This window comes from Mus pahari, chromosome 2 (genome assembly GCF_900095145.1).
Source record: "Mus pahari chromosome 2, PAHARI_EIJ_v1.1, whole genome shotgun sequence".
Classification (NCBI taxonomy): Eukaryota; Metazoa; Chordata; class Mammalia; order Rodentia; family Muridae; genus Mus; species Mus pahari.
This window is the reverse complement of record NC_034591.1, coordinates 144,854,520-144,873,719: the sequence shown is the minus strand read 5'-3', so window position 1 is coordinate 144,873,719 and position 19,200 is coordinate 144,854,520. Positions and strand designations below refer to the sequence as shown.

General features: G+C 36.2%; 1 protein-coding gene across 2 annotated transcripts; it reads left to right on the top strand.

Moving 5' to 3' along the window:
* The first annotated feature begins 4,391 nt into the window (after window positions 1–4,391).
* On the top strand, window positions 4,392–18,018 carry LOC110317387 (C-type lectin domain family 9 member A-like). Of its 2 annotated transcripts, none has more exons than XM_021191839.2 (7): window positions 4,392–4,489; window positions 6,707–6,803; window positions 7,067–7,150; window positions 10,667–10,774; window positions 11,353–11,504; window positions 16,159–16,265; window positions 17,813–18,018. In XM_021191839.2, the coding sequence occupies exons 2-7, from the start codon at window positions 6,716–6,718 to the stop codon at window positions 17,940–17,942; spliced, it is 669 nt and encodes a 222-aa protein (XP_021047498.1). In that variant the 5' UTR covers window positions 4,392–4,489; window positions 6,707–6,715; the 3' UTR covers window positions 17,943–18,018. The 2 variants fall into 2 exon arrangements, with proteins under 2 accessions (XP_021047498.1, XP_029391500.1); XM_029535640.1 differs by lacking the exon at window positions 4,392–4,489 and adding an exon at window position 11,049 and having other exon boundaries at window positions 6,716–6,803; window positions 10,667–10,776; window positions 17,813–17,942.
* Window positions 18,019–19,200: the final 1,182 nt, after the last annotated feature.

Genomic DNA, 19,200 nt, shown 5'->3' with positions numbered 1-19,200 from the left:
CATTGGGGACCCTGTGTTCCATCCAATAGCTGGCTGTGAGCATCCACTTCGGTGTTTGTCAGGCTCTGGCATAGCCTCACAAGAGTCCGCAATTTCAGGGTGAGATGGGATCTTTCTATGTACCTCTGGCTGTCCTGGATATTATTATGGAGAACAGACTGACTTCAAATTCACAGAGACCCACCTGTCTTTGCCTCCCTAGTGCTAGGATTAAAGGCATGTAATACAACACCCAGCCCAAAATGATATTTTATTATGATTAATTTTTGCAAATCTTATATATAAGCACAGTTTTCTTACCTCTTAAAATCATTAGTCCATTCTTGTTCTGATTTGCTTGAGGGTCCATAACAGCCTCCTTACTCAGAAATGCTAAAACTTTTTGTAAGGTAGGAAAGGGAAATGCTAACTACAGAAGCTGTAAATCTTTACGTGTAGAGATCTGCCCACTTTGATCCAGGTTTGGATACTCCTCAGAGCAGGGCTGCAGCAACACTCACCGTCTCTGGCCAAGGTCCAACCCCAATCCTCAGACAGAACTTGAACTGTGACAAAATGAGTACATAACATGTATGAAGGTGGGAGTGGAAAATGTTCTTTTTTAAAAGATTCACTTATTTTTATGTTATGGATATGGATCTTTTCTCTGCATGGCTTTGTGTGTACAACATGTGTGCCTACTCCCCTCAGAAGCAAGAAAAGTACCAGACACCTGGAACTGTAGTCATGGAGAGTTAAGTCACCATGTGGGTTCCAGAAACCACAAATTCACTTAACTAACGCTCCAGGCCTTCCTTAGCTACTTTCAAGCTGTTCTGTTTTTTCCCATTATCAAAAGAGTACTAATATCTGAGAACAATGTCTGTCCCTGAGTAGAAACGACTTTCTGAACTACCAGGACTATTACAAGATCACATTCTAGTATAGGATTTTCTGGTAAAAGACAAAAAATATCAGTTCCTCCTCCTTTTAACACAGTCCAATTGGTCTACTAATCATCTGGGCAAGAAAACACTCTTCAGAAAAATCCAAGAGACTTTAGAATATCACAGAGCCTATCTAAGTATGTAAGGTGGTTTATTTAAAAGAAAGTCAAAAATAAGACAGGGAGTTGGGCAAGTAATGGGGTAGGGGCTGAGAGAAACTGGAGGGAGAATTTAGGAGTGAATATCATCATAATATATTGCATGTGTATATAGAAATATTTTTTAAATCTGAAAGTATCCATAAATTACTCCAAATTTATCTTCTTGTTAGAACCAAAGTAAACCCCAAACTGTCTAAATAGTACTAAAATGATAACATCACTATAACTATAGATTCATGTTCATAGGTATATAGGAATATGACATATATAGAGAGAGAAAGTAATGGTAATTTTGATGATGATGTTAAAAGTAGTATTATGCCCATTTAAGGGTTAGACAGAACCATAAACATATAGTTTTTAAACATTAAAACTGAGAATATTTTGTCTATTCATTGTTTTGGGTAATGCATTTTCTTCTTTTTGAAAACAAAAATGAAATCTTAGAATTTTATCTTTTAATCTAATAAATTTGTACTGATAAACTTCAGAATTTCAAGTCTGTAAATATCAGAAAATGTTGGATAACTTCTGTATTTTTTACTTTTCTCATCACTGTGGCAAAATATCTGAGACAGCCACTTTAACAAGGACAATTTATCCTGGCTCAGTGTAGGATTTAACCTGGCTCATAGATTGAGACTGTAAGAAGATCTGATAAAGTGAGAGAAAGGTGGATGGTCACATTGCACACACAGGAAGCATAAAGACATGAAGACTGGAATGCAGCACTCTTTGTCTTTTTCATTCAGTGCAGAACCTCATTGGCAGGAATAGTGATGCTCACATTCCAGCTGGGTCTTCTGTCTGTTTTTTGAACTTTCCTAGAAACAAACTCAGGGATGTGCCTGGAGATTTGTCTGACACACCAGAGGATATAAGGAGTTGGGTGCCTGAGTCTTACTCTTCTGGGGTTTTTACTGAGCTGAGCATGGAAACTCTTCTGCCTAAGATGATATGAATCATGCATGTGAAGACTGACACCCTACTTCCTTGAGCTGATGGAGAAATAAACAATTAACCACTTTCCATCATGTTGGTTTGACGCAGAAGTCAGTTGAAGGCTATTCTATGTAGCCAACCACATTTGTTACCGCAAGTACCCCAGCAGCTTTTGTTTGCTGGAGTCCAGAAAGGCACAGTTCATTGTATTTACTGGTATTAATATGAAAGTCAGCTTTCTGGTCCCAAATTACTGCTCTGGTTCATGTTGAACTAAGATGTTTGAGAATTGCCTGACTCTTAACATCTGAAAGTTTTAAACTTCCTCTTTGAAAATCGCTTTAGCAGAATATCCCAATTTATAGCCACTATTTGCCTTGGCTCACATAATCACACCATTCACATTGATTTGGCTGCATCCTGCTGTCATTCTTCCATGTTCTGATTACATATTTTACCATAAGTCTATTCTTCATTATTTAGTTTTTTACATTTTATATATCTATTCATTAGTTTTCATCTAGAAGGTGACTTTAACAGCCTTTAGCATTATTGCATCCAATTTCATTTGCACTTTTAATTTAAGATTGATTAAGGTAGTTGGACATGAAAATGTTAAACACAACTGACATTAAAAGAAATAAGAAATTTTTTGTAGACAAGAGTTTAATAATGGAAGTATTCTAAGAAGCATTGAAATGCACTGATATTTTAAGTACAAGTAGTTGTGAATGAGTGTGTCTGTGTGTGTGTGTCTGTATGTATATGTGAGTGTTTATGTATCTATATGTGTGGATGTAACTGTGTGGATGTGTCTGTGTATGTGAATGTATGTATGTGTCTGTGTTTGTGTGTTTATATGTGTATATATGTGTATATACATTTTGATGACAAGAAATAGTTTTAGAGAACATGTTTTTATAATCAATATATACTGTGACAATATTATGTTTTTATATGTAGTAAATATTATTGGTCAAATGTTTAGCTCCATCATTTGCTAGATGTTTTAGAATACTTTACATTTATTTTTATTTAATAAAGCTGGTAGTTTATTATTAAAACAACAAGAACTAAAATATAATTTCTTTTCTTTGGCTGTTTGCCATATATTTTAAGTTATTTTATATAATTTATAGGCATATAATTTATGCATATCATTTATTGTGTGCAAGGTATATATTCTATGTATCAGATTGTTTATTAACACTTAAAATTATAAATGTAAGAATAGATAACTTTAAAAACAGAGAAGCAATGTATTACTACAATTACTTACATCCTAAATTTAAAACTAATGTTCTATTTGCTATTAAGGGGCTAGAGAGGTGGTAAGAGGGCTTGGTGTTTTTTCAGAACTCAAGTTTGGTTTTTAGTAACCAAGTCAATTGGCTCAGAACTTTTCATAACTCTGTCTCAGTGGATCCAATATTCTCTTCTGGCCTCCTTGGGAAGGTACATGCATTATGTGGCATAGATTCTCACAGATATGCACATCCACATAGGCATGCTCATGCACAGACACATGTACATGTACACACATATAAAAATAATTCTAATAAAAGATATTCTGTCAAATATTCATTTGTTAAATGACACATATTAATTGTCACAGACTGAGCTGAGCATCATGAAGCACAGTAATTAATACCTATGAGCTCAGAGCATGGATCATGAGGGTGCCTAAAGACCTGTGCCTGGCTTTAAGTGAAGCTGCCTAGAGAAATGTACAACGCTTCCTTATTATTACTTATGTTGGAAACTGTCTGCTAGAAAGAATCCCTTAATTCTTACATGGGGAAGGAAAACACACAAATTAAATCAAAAGCAAGTCTACCTTCAAAAACAGCTAGAAATTTCTAAAACACAGTATAGTCTATTCGTTTTAAGTAATTAGATTATCTGGACCTGCTCTGAGTGGTTGAAATTACTGGCTAGAAATTATATGCTCTTTGATGTTTCTGCTTTTCCAACAATAAAAAGCTCTTGCAGGGTTTTTTTTTTTTCAATTCTATAAAAAAGTAAAAATTAATCCAGACAGGATATATAAGCACATTCCTCTCCTACTTTTGATCATTTATAAAATTTAGCTGTTAATTAGTTCCCATATTCATCAAATTCTGAGATCATACCTTCCTCAAACTCACTAACATCAAGATTTCAGGAAACAAATGTTTCCTGACACAGGTTTTGTTTCTTACTCTGAATTGACACCAAATTGGAAAATGTAATCCTGACTTCCTTGAGACTTTTGATATAGGAATGCAGACTGACATCATAGACTGTCCTCTACTATCATTACCCAGAGGCAGTGACACCTATCAGTAAGCCCCTCCCAATGTCACTGTGCAGGTAAAAGACTAGCAGAGCTAGCTCATCATAGGTCTCAGCTAGCTTCCAGACCATCCCTGCTGTCCGGCCAGTGAAAACCAAAAATAGACCCAGGGAACATCCAAGACTGTGAGTGTGGGACGGGCACTGTGCTATCATGCTGTCTGCAACAAAGGCATAAAATGGAATGCCATAGGAAGCTGGGGAGAAAGTTTGGAGAGCTTTGAATTGTTGCCAGAGAGAACTGACCTGAGCCTGCACACTCATATCCAGTGTTAACTTCATCCCAGAGGTGAGGATAAGATTGGATCTAAAAGAGCGTGTATTTAAAAATTATTCACCATGTAATGTGCAGATGATTTTTAACATTAACCGATAATTTTGAAAATACTTATTACTTTTGTAGACATTCTAAATAGGTGTAAATCTACTCCACTGTGACTCTAATTTCTTCAAATTCCAGAAGAATCACTTGGCTACCTAGTGATGTGTTTTTAATAGTTTAAGTTTAATTGTGCTTTCTCATAAACATTAACCTGATTGAGTCCTCAGAATTACCAAAAACTTTGGTTTGGGGGAAAGTTACTTTGTCCACTTAAATCGCTAAATATCCCGTATTTCACCAGTAATTTATTTTCAATTTATCCAAATGGTATTCTAAATATGAGTTTTATAAGTTGCATTAAAATACAAATGTAACTAGGCAGCCTTGTCTAGCCTCAATAGAAGAAGATGCACCCAATCTTACTCCAGATATCCACAGGAGGCCTCCATTTTTCTAGGGGAAAGAGGTGGAGAGGTAGAACAGGCAGAGTGTTGAGGAGGACCTTGGAGGCGAAGAGGGAGCAGAAGCTACAATGTAAAGAAAATAAATAAGCAATGAAAAAATATGTATGTAACAAGATTTTAAGTACTTCTTCTGAGATTAAGAATTTTTCAATGCATTTCTTTTGCCAGATCTGGGGATCAAACCCAGCTTTCAAATACTAGGCAAGTTGTCTACCACCAATCACCTATTTTTTTGTAACCTATAATCTTGTTAAGGCAAAATCTATGTCTTACTTGATCTAATTGCTTTAGTAGATAGAGAAAATAAAGATTTAATCACAAGATTAGGACATGACTGTTTCTCCTGATCGCTTTGTTTTCTAGAAACATTGCTGCTCTGCCTCTCGAGCTCTGGGGTTTCAGGCACGTACTTCTAGCGCTGATAACCTGGTTTCAGTGTCACCCATCACTATTTTCTTTGATTGCCTGCTCCTGTCTTGGAAAAAAAAGAATATATTTTGTTCTTCTTAGTAGTAGTCATTAGCTCAGAAAATGGCTTTCTGTTGATTCAGACCCTTCCCTTGCTTTCTGGGAAAGGGAGTTTAATTTATACATTTTTGGACTTGCTTAGATGAGTTAGATTTTTAAATTTTTGAATTTTTGAATCTTTATGTATATCCACACAAACTAAGAAATGTCGATTATTAGATGTCTGATTTGTGGAACATGATTTGTTTCCTTGTGGTTTAATTTCTCCGTCTATAAAACAGAGCAAGATATGTTATTTCTGTGTTTGTTGTTAGAACTATAGGATATTATCTTATACTTGACTGCTTTGCCTTGACTGCTTTGCCTTGACTGGCATGGTTTCTTATTTTTCTCATACTGTAAAATGGAAAAAATGAAGTCCACTGACTACAAAACTAACAGGCTAGGAAAATGACAGACTGTTTGGTATAATGGAATAGTAAAGTTTATATAAGGGCAAGGTCTTTGCAAAAAAAAATGACTCTATACAAAGTCTACCATTTTTGCCATTGGGGCTAATGCAGGGATTAAGTGATCAGACTTAATTTCTCAACAAGATATATGAATCTTGAGTGTCTAGAGATAATTAATGTACATCAACTTCTACATTTTACCAACCAGTAGAATTACATCAAAATTGTCTAATAACTTGAGATATTTATGATAACTGTCACAGAACATTATTTAATTGTGTTGAACTTCTGGTCTAAGGTGTCACAGAGAAAAATTTTAAACATCATTCATATTCCTGAAGAATTTCACTTTTTCCAGATCATTCTTTTCACCCAGCTCTCTCTATTACTTCATGGTGTGTGTTCTCATTATCAGTTGGATTAATTATACCTTGTAAAGCAAAGATGAATATTAGTATATGAAATTCAACACAATTAGATAATAGTCCGTGACAGTTATTAGATATGTTATCTTAAGCTATTAGACAATTTTTCAAAAAATTCTTTGGTTGCTAATATTTAGAAATAAATATACATTATCTCCAAATTCCTAGATTCATGTACTTGTAAATGTTTGCTGTGCTCCTTCTTGTAGCAGCTATCAGAAATGAATGAGGAAAGACTAACATATGCAGACCTGAAATTATCCCTGAAGAGTAAGAAGGACAGAAAACAGTCCACTCAGAAAAAGAGAGGTAACATTTTTCTACCTGACTCTGTGTGTGTGTGTGTGCGCGCAGAAAACATAATATCAAATATGAAAAAGATGAACTCATATTAATCATGTTTATATATATTTGATGTTACTTGTCTGTCTCTTTCTCTTATTGAAAAAGATTTTATGGGTGAATAGCCAATGAGAGGAGATCAAATCACAAACCTCATTCACAAAATCTATTCTGCTGTAATTACAAGGTTTTCTTATTTGTTATGTATCCTGCCTGTTTGTCTCATGCAGAATATCCATGGCGCATAAGTGTTGTGATCCTGGGAACAGTTTGTCTTTGTCTTCTGATATCAATCACAGTCTTAGGATATCTATGTGAGTATGATATATATATTTTATGGGAACAACAAGATTAAGAAACAGAATTACAACTGCTAAACCTGTGTAGCTTTTGAAATTCTGTGCACATCCTAGCAATTATGGATATGGGTGATACTGGTGATGATGATAAAGATTTTAGTGGCATCTTATTTTCTGCTTTTATGATATATAAAAGAATATGCTGTTGTAATTACACAGAAATATCATGAGTAAGTATAAAGTATAATTCACATATATTTCATATAAATGAAATTTCTATACAGTCTCAATGTGTAAAATTTCAGTGTGCTTCTTAAACTGGGGAGATTGTTCTTTCTTTTGTGTTTATAATTTGAGCATTTTTTAGATTGATTTACAGTCACTCAAGAGTCACACAAGAGGCTGGAGAGATGGCTCTGTCATTCAGAGCACTTGTTCTTGCAGTTCTTTCAGTGGTTAAGAACACAGCTCTAGCAGGACCTTGGTTCCATTTATAGCACCCACATGGTGGCTCACAACCATCTAGAACTCTGATTTCAGGGGGATTTAACTTCTGGCATCCAAGGACACTGAATGGACATGGTGTACATATGTATATTCTGGCAATGCACTCACACGCATAAAATAGAAAAATAAATAAAATTTTAAAAGTCATACAAATGCTTAACAAAAGATGCATTAGGCAGAATATATGCTGAAGGGATAGTGAGTAAGTCATTCAATAAAACTTTATATGCATGTGCACTTCGACTTCTCAGCTTCCTACAGAACCACTGGAACCACATGGGAGAATAAACCATTTGCTCCATGAGCACAACACTATTTATTGATTCTGATACTTCTCTAATCAGTTAGTTTAATTGCATATTTAGTTGGTTTTGTTGTTTAAACAGGATCCTTTCTGGTGGCCCTGGCTAGCTTGGAACTCACTGAGATCCACTTGCCTTCAGCCCCTCCTATCCCCCAGTGCTAAGAATTAAAGCTCAGTTTTCTTGCCTGGCTGAAGATTTTTATGAACTTCTCATCCTGTCTTTGTCTCCCACTGAAGAGATTAAAGGGCTATTGCAATACATCTAGCTCTAATCAAGTTTATAAATTGTACTCTTTAATTCCTTTAAGTATTCTTTTCCTATTTGTTTAAAAATATTTTGCTACAAATTATTTGGTTTATACATTTAATAAACAACTTTGTTTATCTCTTCTGGGTCAAAAATGATGTGTATCACCAATCAGTTTTTAAAATAAAATGAGTGCAATTATAAGGGCATGAAGGGATTTTATATGAGTCGCTCATAACATCTCAATGTTAAGAAAGCTTTCTGCTGAAGACAGTAATTTACATTAAATAAGAAACAAGGATTAGGATACTGACAGAGAAAACCCATCTAAGTTGAGTGAGCTGCATGAAAACGGAACAGATTTAGAGACTCTTGGATAGTTCCAGGGTAGTGGAAGAATAATGATTGGGGATATGAAGGAAACTATTTCAGGAGACATTTTCAGTGACCATTATTGTCCATGCTAGCATCATAATAGAAGTCATGAAGTCATACAAGGAAATATAGGAGCAATGGGTAAGCTATAGAGCGACTAGAGTGTATTTGGTCAAGTAAGGGAGGGACAAGATGGAATCAGTGACTTCACTTCATGTCAGGCTCATATATATTTGCAGGCAAAGTATTAAATGTTAGAGAAAACATAACCCTAACCTATGATGTGATATCTGTCAAGAGGGGAGAGAGAGAGATGGAGACAGAGACAGAGACAGAGACAGAAACAGGGAGTGATGGGAGAGTAATGGCAAAGATTAAAGATTCAGGGGCATATGGCACAACAATGAACATAAATACAAATCTAAGGTTTGAGTTATTTCTTTATAACAAGCAGTTGTCAATAGGTTCAGAGCATTAACGCACATGAGATTAAGATAAATATCTAGATTAGAAATATTAATTGTGTTGAATTGTGTTCAGCAAATTCATGTACAACAAATTCATGAAACCATAATAAAAGGAGATGGAAGGAGGATCATGAAAAAAAATTTTTTTCTAAGCCAAGGGGAACCATGGTACCATGTTAGAGGACCAGAGGTCAGGATGAGGATTCTTAGAAACATGAACAGTTAAAAAAAAAAAAAAAGAACAGGAAATGGTGGAAAAAACGAAAACGTGACTAGTTGGAAATGAAGCTATCTAGTATCAGGTAGGGCATGCTGAGGATAGCCAATGGCAGAAATAATCTCACAGTCTACACAGATGGGACTTTGATCAAGAGGAAAACTAAAACTACTAACGCTTGTTGCTGGCATAGATTTGGTAGAACCATGTTATGAAACAAACCAGATTGCAATGGGCAAAATGTGTTAAGGTTAGAAATCAGTGAGCATGAAAAATTGTATTATTTAAGCTATTGTTTATCAAGTGCTGAAAGTATGTTGATTCACATGGTCTACTGAAAGGACTCTGAAAATGGAATTTCTGCAGTATTCAAAAAATAAACTACAGGGATATGTAACAAGGTGGATGAATATTAGCATAATAATGTGAAATTAAAAAGTGACCAGTATTTTGTATATCATGATGCATCTTTATAGCATGGCCTTAAAGTAACAAAGTAAGAGGAATTTTAAGAAATATTAGACTCTAAAAGTAGCTGTAAGCTGAGTCAGGGGAATAATATGTAAATTGATACAAGAAATGATTAAGGTGCTATCTGGCACATCTATGTCTTTAAGTGAAAAATCTCAATAAAATTGGGTGAAGAGTTCATAGAGCAGTCATGAGCACCCTATATACAGGGAATCTCAATGAATTTTTCTGGATAACTAATGAAAAGAAAAGAATTGTAACTGAGAAAACTGCTGTGTGAGAAATCCAGGATAGATTTTGAAGACATTTTGATTCATTCTTTAAAACTTTTATTATTTTTATTTATGTTTATATGTATATGTGTACATATAAATGTATGCAGATTAGTGTAGTCTCTGGAGGCCAACAGACAACCTCAGAGATGCTAAATCTGGAGTTTCAGTCAGTTGTGAGTTGTTGTGAGTACTGGGAAGCAAAATTATGTCATCTATGAAAGTAGTATACGTCCTTAATCACTGCACTATCTCAAAATTGCCAAGATTGTGATTTCTTACAGAAAATTTTTGTTTTCTTGTGCATATTAGAAGTATCTGCATGACTATTTCTTTTCATTGAGTCCATTTTAAATTTAATATAAAGTCAGATCCATTAAACTACACATGTAAACATTAAATGGAATAATAACCTAGAGGGAATAATATTAGTTTACACATTTTTCTTTTCAGTTGACCTTTGTTTTATTAATATGTTATAAATACATTAAAAGTAATGTGTTGCAAGTTACAATTGTAGTACAAAATCTGTTTTATATTCTAGCACTTTAAAATATTTTACATTTTTCTTGCTGTACTTTAATGCCATCCACTATTTATAATCACAAATAATTGTAACAAACTGGTCAGTTATCACCATTTGTGTTTCTAATCTCATAGTATGGACTTAGTTTTTCAGGCTGCTTCAAAATTCAAAATTCAATGTGAGAAAGATGCAAATGAAAGTGCGGTCACCTCAATGGAAGTAGTAGGTTCTTCAGGTTCACTACTTACTACAGGTGTGTATTGGAACTTGAACTGAAAACTTGCATACTTTGAATGGCATTTACATTTCTGTTCCTTTCAAGTTGTGATCTTCAAACTTAAAGTTGAACATTGTTAGGATTTGAGTTTTATTTACTTTTCCTTATTTAATCCATCTTTTTTGTTACAGTCAACTAAAACTTTGCTTTCACTGAAGAAGTTGCTACTGGTTTTCACTATGATTTTCTTGATCATTCTCTACTATTCTACACTGGACATGTATACTGTGGGAGCATTCACCTAATGTAGAGTTCTTCAGCTCAGTGTCACCTACACTACTCACTTGGATGGGTCTCTTCTTGCAGATAGAAATGTGTAAAGATGGGATCTTTCTCCTTGAGAAGTTAAGATTTATCAGTGAAACCATAACAAAGTTCTCAGATCTCTCGTAGACAGTTTCTGTATCCACAATATTCTTTCCTTAAAATTTGGCAGAAGAGGTATGCTCAGTGAACACAATTACTCTGTGGAGCTGAATATGGAGCAAACAATGAAACTCCAAAAATTCATGTCTTGAAATGAGTTTGAGGATAATGGTTGCTTTTATTTTAAGGAAAAGGCTGCTGGACATGTCAAGGAGGATGGTCTTGCTGTGGAGAAAAGTGTTACTACTTTTCAGAAGAAGAAAAGACATGGGATAAAAGTGAGGAATCCTGCAGAGTCCTGGGTTCTCATCTCGCTAAGATTGACAGCAGAGAGGAGCAGGTGTGTGTACTGTGTTGCATGTGTGTTTTACAAGAAGTATTAATGGTTGTGCTATGATAATAATCTTTGTTCCTCTGCCTTTCTCTGTTGTTTAATGGAATTACTTGCATATGTTCGTACAGACTTACCCGAAAGAGAGATGAGCACAGATATTTTAAAAATACCCAGGAGAATGTTTTTGTATCACAAGAAATAGACCTAGTGTGGGCATCAAGGGGTAATTCTCGGTCATTTTATTTGTTTTGCCCCTTCAGTTTTTATAGAGCAGATCATTCATCATTAATGAAAGCTACTCAGAAAAGCTACTTTTGATTATACAAGTCATTCAAAAAGGTAACTATTTTTGGGTTCTGTTCATTTGCCATCAGAACTTGAAAAAATGTACTTCTAGGGTGGGACATGAGTCTCTGTCATTGAACATAGAAAAATCGGGATTTAAAATAAATACAAAAAATACAAGGTAGAATCATCACCCAGAAATATTTTTTATTTTACTCATAGCTCAGGATGGCAAGAGATTTTATTCTTCTCTGTATGCAAATATGACACTTGTTATTAGGTCCAAAGATTGTGAATGAAAGTGTGACTCTAGTGGATTCTGTAGTTTATTTCCAACAATTCAAGTTAGGCACTAGATTCCAATTTTATGTTTACTTTTAGAAATGCTTCTACTAGTGTCCTGTGGCAGAAACATAAAACACCATGCTAAATAACTATTTTTTTAAAATTCATTTACTTTAGTAATTATTTTTTTCCAATTTTTATGAGGTATTTTCTTCATTTACATTTCAAATGCTATCCTGAAATTCCCCTATACCATCTTCCCCTGATCCCCTACCCACTTACTCCCACTTCTTGGCCCTGGTGTTCCCCTGTACTGGGGCATATAAAGTTTGCAAGACCAAGGGGCCTCTCTTCCCAATGATGGCTGACTAGGCCATCTTCTGCTACATATGTAGCTAGAGACATGAGCTCTGGGGGCACTGGTTTGTTCATATTGTTGTTCCTCCTATAGGGTTGCAGATCCCTTCAGCTCCTTGGGTACTTTCTTATTTTTTTTAAATCACCAGATTACTTTATTTTTTTAATTTATTTATTATTATTTTCTTTATTTACATTTCAAATGCTATCCTGAAAGTTCCCTATACCCCACCACCGCCCCTGNTCCCCTACCCACNNACTCCCACTNCTTGGCCCTGGTNTTCCCCTGTNCTGGGNCATATAAAGTTTNCAAGACCAAGGGGCCTCTCTTCCCAATGATGGCTGANTAGGCCATCTTCTGCTACATATGCAGCTAGAGACACGAGCTCNGGGGGTACTGGTTAGTNCATATTGTTGTTCCACNTANAGGGTTGCANNCCCCTNCANCTCCTTGGGTACTTTCTCTAGCTCCTCAATTGGGAGCCCTGTGGTCCATCCAATAGCTGACTGTGAGTATCCAATTTTGTGTTTGCCATGTACTGGCATAGCCTCACAAGAGACAGCTATTATCAGGGTCCTTTCAGCAAAATCTTGCTGGTGTATACAATACTGTCTGCTTTGGATGGCTGATTATGGGATGGATCCCCGGGTGGGGCAGTCTTTGGATGGTCCATTCTTTGGTCTCAACTCCAAACTTTTAATATCGAGTTATTTGCCATAGAAACTACAGCCAGTTTTGCTTTTTCTTTAATTAATTAATTAATTAATTTTACATCCTAATTGCACCTTCTTCCCTCTCCTTTGCTCCCAGTCCTCTCTTTCCTCTCCCCCACTGCTTAAAGAGAAAAGGAGGCCTCCCATGCATATCAACCTGCCTATCAAGTTGCACTAGGACTAGGCACATCTTCTACTATTGAACAAGACAAGGCAGCAGAGTTAGGGAAAAGGGACCCACAGGCAGGCAACAAAGTCAGAGACAGACCTTGCTCCTACTGTTAGAGGTCCCACATGAAGACCAAGCTGCACATCTGTTACATATATGTATAGGGCCTAGGCCTGAAACATACATGTCCTCTGGTTGGTAACTCCATCTCTGAGAAGCCCTATGGACCAGGTTAGTTGATTCTGTAGGTTTTCTAGCAATGTCCTTGATCTGTCTGGTTCCTTCAATCCTTCTCCCCCCTCTTCAATAAAAGTCCTTGGGTTCTGCCTAATGTTTGGTTTCAGATCTCTAGCATCTGTTTCCATAAGCTGCTGAGTTAAGCCTCTCAAATGACAGTTATTCTAGGCACCTCCTGCAAATATAGAAGAATATCATGAATAGTGTCATGGGTTGGCTGTCTCTCATGGCATGGGTCTCAAGATGGGCCAGTCATTGGTGTCAAGTTCCCTGTAGCTAGACTTAGAGGTGGATATGAACCACCAAATGCATACACTTGGAATCAAACCCAGATCCTCAGCAAATAGCAGCAAGTACTCTTAACTGCTGAGCCGTCTCTCTAGTCCCTATATATAATGCATATCTTTCCTTTCTTATTGTGGGTTTTAGAGAAAAACTTGTAGATTAGATATTGCCTGAAGAGCCTGTAGTTTGGTTCTCTCAGGGACTTTGTGAAGGCAAGCAGGATTTTTGATAGCCTAGAGAGGAGAAAACATGGTCACTAACAGACAGAAGGAACAATATGAGGTCTTGTCATAAGCAAGTAGAGTCTTGACTCTGAAGAGAAAGGAAATGGCTATTCCTGAACACAGGCGTTAGGTTTCTGGAAAGGGATCAGGGGCACTGAGTCAGTCTGACAGGAACTAAACAAGTACTACCTCATGCTAATATAGTGGTAAGGTCTGAGGAAAGGAAAATAATATTAGGTGGCCTAGGAAGGAGGAAGCAATAGACCCTACTCAGTGGCACTATTGTCAACAAAGTCCCAGGGAAAAGAGATTGTGTGCTGGGCAGCCTAGAGAGGAGGAAATGTCTTACACAGTTGAGGTGAGGTCTACATCTGTATCTTACTCCTTGATGTATGCAAATAAATAAATTTGTGGTAATAAAACTTATGTGGTTTTAGAGTTATAAAATATACACTTTAATATGTTTCTATGATGTCCATGTATTTTTTGTATTGCAAATTTTTTCTTGTAAACATTAATTTACTGCAAGATAACAGAGACTCTGGACTATGTAGACTCTTTTTACTGAGAGAGAGAGAGAGAGAGAGAGAGAGAGAGAGAGAGAGAGAGAGAGAGAGAGAGAGAGAGAGAGAGAGAGAGAGAGAGAGAGAGAGAGAGAGAGAGAGAGAGAGAGAGAGAGAGAGAGAGAGATGCTCAGAGAGGAAAATAAGTAAAAGCACATTACTTTTAGCAACAAAATTAATTGCAATACATTGTCATGCATATGAAAATTTGAAGTGTACAATATATACATACTCTTTAGAGAAAGGATTACAAATGATTGTGACATTGAAATTCATTGCTTCAGTACCGAAAATCTTCAGACAGGTAGCATGATCTACACAAATGGAAAATGCAAGTTAATTTGCTGATTACAAATGTGAACTGGTTTGAAAATTGCTATCATTTTTATGTTTCACACTATATATGACACATATGGAATTTATCCGTTCTTTATCTCTTGTGTGTAATTTTAAAATATCCCTGCTATTGCCTTCCAAGAGCTGTGCACTCGGCTTAACTCCAATAACATACTGCTGATGGTCTCACTCCTGACATGGACCTGCCAATGGCCAGATGGTGCTCTGACCAGGAACTGAGATCATTCCCACAACCTCTGTGTATAACTCCACCATCCTACCAAAGACTGCCCTGGCTGCTCCCTTTTCCTCCTGTCCAACTTATTGCCCCAGATGGAAATCATGAGACAGTCTTAACACGATAACACAATGGCTGGATCAGAAATCCGCCTGGTGGGGGAAGCTGCCACTGATTCTCACTGTCTCCAGGCCTTACATGGTGCTCTTGCTTCTTCCTTCAAAGCCTGGCCAAAAAGTTCCTCTCCTTTGCATCCCCTCCTCTTCCTTCTGGGACATGGAAATCCCACCTTTTTCCCTTCTTCCAGCAATTAGGTTCAGCTATCTTTATTGACACAATGAAGAACCAATTAGGGAAACAATACATTTATCTAGTCACACTAATTTGCTTTTATGTCAATATTTTCAAACTTATCTTCTGTGCAATACTGTTCTATGTGTCTTCTCTTTGTCTAACATAACTGTCGGAATTGAAATATTACATAATAAGGTATACAAATTTTTAAACTAATTTCCCAGTACTCGTCAATGTAATATCAATAACATTAGTAAGTATATTGCTCTTATCATACTAACCAGGGTACTTCTCTTGTTATTTATATCTCACTTTAGGTGATTAATTAGAAATCATAAGACTAAAACTTTAACTTGACTGCCTTGATTGCCATGGGAATGTCTGTGTTTACTGACCTATATATGTCTGCAACATGTCAAGTATATTTTCATGGTTTTTTTTCCCCCATTTTTACTATTGAACAAATTTCTTCATGCTGACTTCCAAATCTTTATTGTACTTTAAAGAACTAAAAGGATTTCCAAATCTGAGGCTTCTTTTAATGGTTTCTGAAGTATCTTTTGATATTGAGCAATTCTAAACTTAGTGTAGCTGGACTTTGAACCTGATGTATAATATTTCACATACTATTAGTGGTATTACTAGGAATACTAAAATTCTTATTTTCTCACAGAACTTTATTCAGGCACAATTGAATTACAGCTATTGGGTTGGATTACGTAAAAAAGGAGGTCAATTCCGGTGGGTACACCATAAGGATGCAAAACTTTCTTCAGATTTGTAAGTTATTATTTCGTATACTTAATTAATAGCTGATTTATATTTAATAGCCTAAGGGAAGAGTCTTGTGACTTAGACCATACCTTTAGTTCACTATTACTATATGTAAATCGTTATTCAATATTAAGGCCCAATTAAAAAGACTTTTACATGTCACTTTTATTTCATCAGATGAAGGGAGATGAGAGCCAAACACAAAATGTGGAAGTACATGGCTTGGGCTGAGCACAAAGCATTTCATTTCTTTCTCTGTTCTAACTATCCTTAGACCCAGGCCTGGAAGCTTCAAGCCTCTGTACAATCATATTCCTCCAAGTTGACTGACTCCATCCAGCAACTCTTGGCTTCTGAATGAATTGCTCTGACTAGCTTCATACTAATTTTTGCTTTGGCAATATGTTCCAATCTTTTAGTTTCTTCTTATTCTGTAGCTTGATCTGTCTTCACCTGTGACTATCTCATTCTCTCTGAAACCTGTCTATATAAAACTGTGATACATTCCTCTCTCTCTCTCTCTCTCTCTCTCTCTCTCTCTCTCTCTCTCTCTCTCTCTCTNGTGATTCAATCTACCTTCTCTCTTGGTCTCTGACTTTTTCCTCTGCTTGGCCTCAAACCAGCTGTAGCCATCTGCTCCATTTTCTGGCTCCTTCTCATTCTCTGACTTGTTTTGTTTTCTGTGTCTCTCTTCAACCTGTCTCTGTAAACTGCTCTCTCTCTCTCTCTCTCTCTCTCTCTCTCTCTCTCTCTCTCTCCTCTTAAGTAGTCTCTCTTTGCTGTGTTCTTCTCATGTGAGTTGGCTATATCTTATCTCTGACTCATTCTGTCATATTTTGTTATGATAGATTCTCTGATTCATCACTTTGTCTGCCCCTCAAGTAGACATAATTTTAAAACATGACTACTTTCTTGAACACACTATCTTTACTTTTGTGGTTTTGAATTAATATCTGTAATAAGGGGGCATGTCTGTATTCCAGCCAGAGGGACTAAAAGCATATTATTCCAGATGGATTGCACATAGTAGGTCTTTGGATGTGTTCCCTTGCCAGAACATCCACATTGCTGGATTAAAATTCCTCTACAATGAACGAAGAAGACTTTCTTTCCATGAACCTTTATTTTTTCTATTTATTATTCTATTATCATTTTTGAATGCATATACATGCTTCACATATATCTTTGCACCATGTTATTGCCTGATATAGAAGAGGGCATTAAATTCTCTAAAGCTGAAGTTACAGTTCACTGTGAGAAATCATGTGTGTGTTGAGAATTGAAACAGGCCCTCTGGAAGAGCAATCCAGAGCCATCTCTAACCTTTCTGTTAGGAAAAAAGACACTAAATCCCTATAGTAGGCCTTACCATTTAGCAGCTATCATCAGAGGATTAACGTGTCCACAGAAATAAACAAATGTTTATTTTTTTTAGATTGTGATAATAAAACTTATGCCTAATGAGTGATATTTCTAATATAACCTTTCGTTTCTTTTTTCTTTTCTTCTCTTTTCTTTTCTTTCTTTGTTTCTTTCTTTCTTTTTTGACACAGGGATTTTCAAACAACACATGTAGCAGATGCAGAATGTGGATATATCAAGCCAAAAAATCTCAACATTGCTCAATGTAATAGATATTTCTACTACATTTGTATGAAGAATTTTATCTGCCTGAGGACTTAAGAGAATTGGAAAAAGCACAGTTTTACTAATTTTTTTATTCCTTAGTGGCTATTACTAAAATAAAATTTATCCAAGTTGGTAAACTCTACATGATTTATGAAGCCTTATTCTCCTGAAGCAAGGACAAAGCACAGATTCTTAGATAGTAAATAAAACAAATTCAAGAAGTACATATATATTTTGAAATGGCAAGAATCAGTAAATGGAAAAACATGAGACACTTACTTTGGTGAAAGACATTACATTTACTTCTCTTAATAATCTAGGAAATTTTAATTCAATATTTGAGGATTATATTTGCATTGTTTAAAATGCAAAAGAAAGTCTTCCATCTCCATCTGCACCCTGGAGCTAAATCTGTTGTCAGACAGCCTTCAGTACCCATATCCTGCCTCAAGAGATGCTCTCCCCAGGAGTGCTGACACACCCAATGAAGGAGTTAGAGAAATGATTAAAGGAGCTGAAGGGGATTGCAACAATATCAACCAACCAGACCACCCCAGAGCTCCCAGGGACTAAACCACCAACCAAAGAATACACGTGGAGGGACCCATGGCAAAAGCCGCATATGTAGCAGAGGATGGCATTGTCTGGCTGAGAAGCCATTGGTCCTGTGAAGGCTCAATGTCCCAGTGTAAGAGAATGCCAGGGCCTTGAAATGGGAGTGGGTAGGTGGGAGGGGGAGCATCCTCATAGAAGCAGGGGGGATGGGATAGGGGGATTCTGAAGGGGAAAGAAGGAAAGAGGATAACATTTGAAATGTAAATACATAAAATATCCAATGAAAAAAATAATTAAAAATACAAAAGAAAATAAAATCGAGCTGTAAAAAAGACTTCTTTTTGCCTGTTGTGTCTCCTTTCCTCTTGTCAAACTCAAACAACTAAATTTTAGATATAATTTCTGGGGTTTTATATGGATATCCATCACTTGTAAAGAAAGTGCTACATATGCATAAAGTGCAGTCTAAGTTTTTTTTTTAAATTATGTAGCTGTAGATAGCCTAGAACTCATGTAGAACAGGATAACTTTAAATTGATGTACAACATTTTCTGTATCCATTCCTCTTTGGGGAACCTCTAGGTTCTTTCCGGGTTCTGGCTATTATAAATAAGGCTGCTATGAACATAGTGGAGCATGTGTCCTTATTACCAGTTGGAATATCTTCTGGGTATATGCCCAGGAGAGGTATTGCTGGATCTTCAGGTAGTACTATGTCCAATTTTCTGAGGAACCGCCAGACTGATTTCCAAAGTGG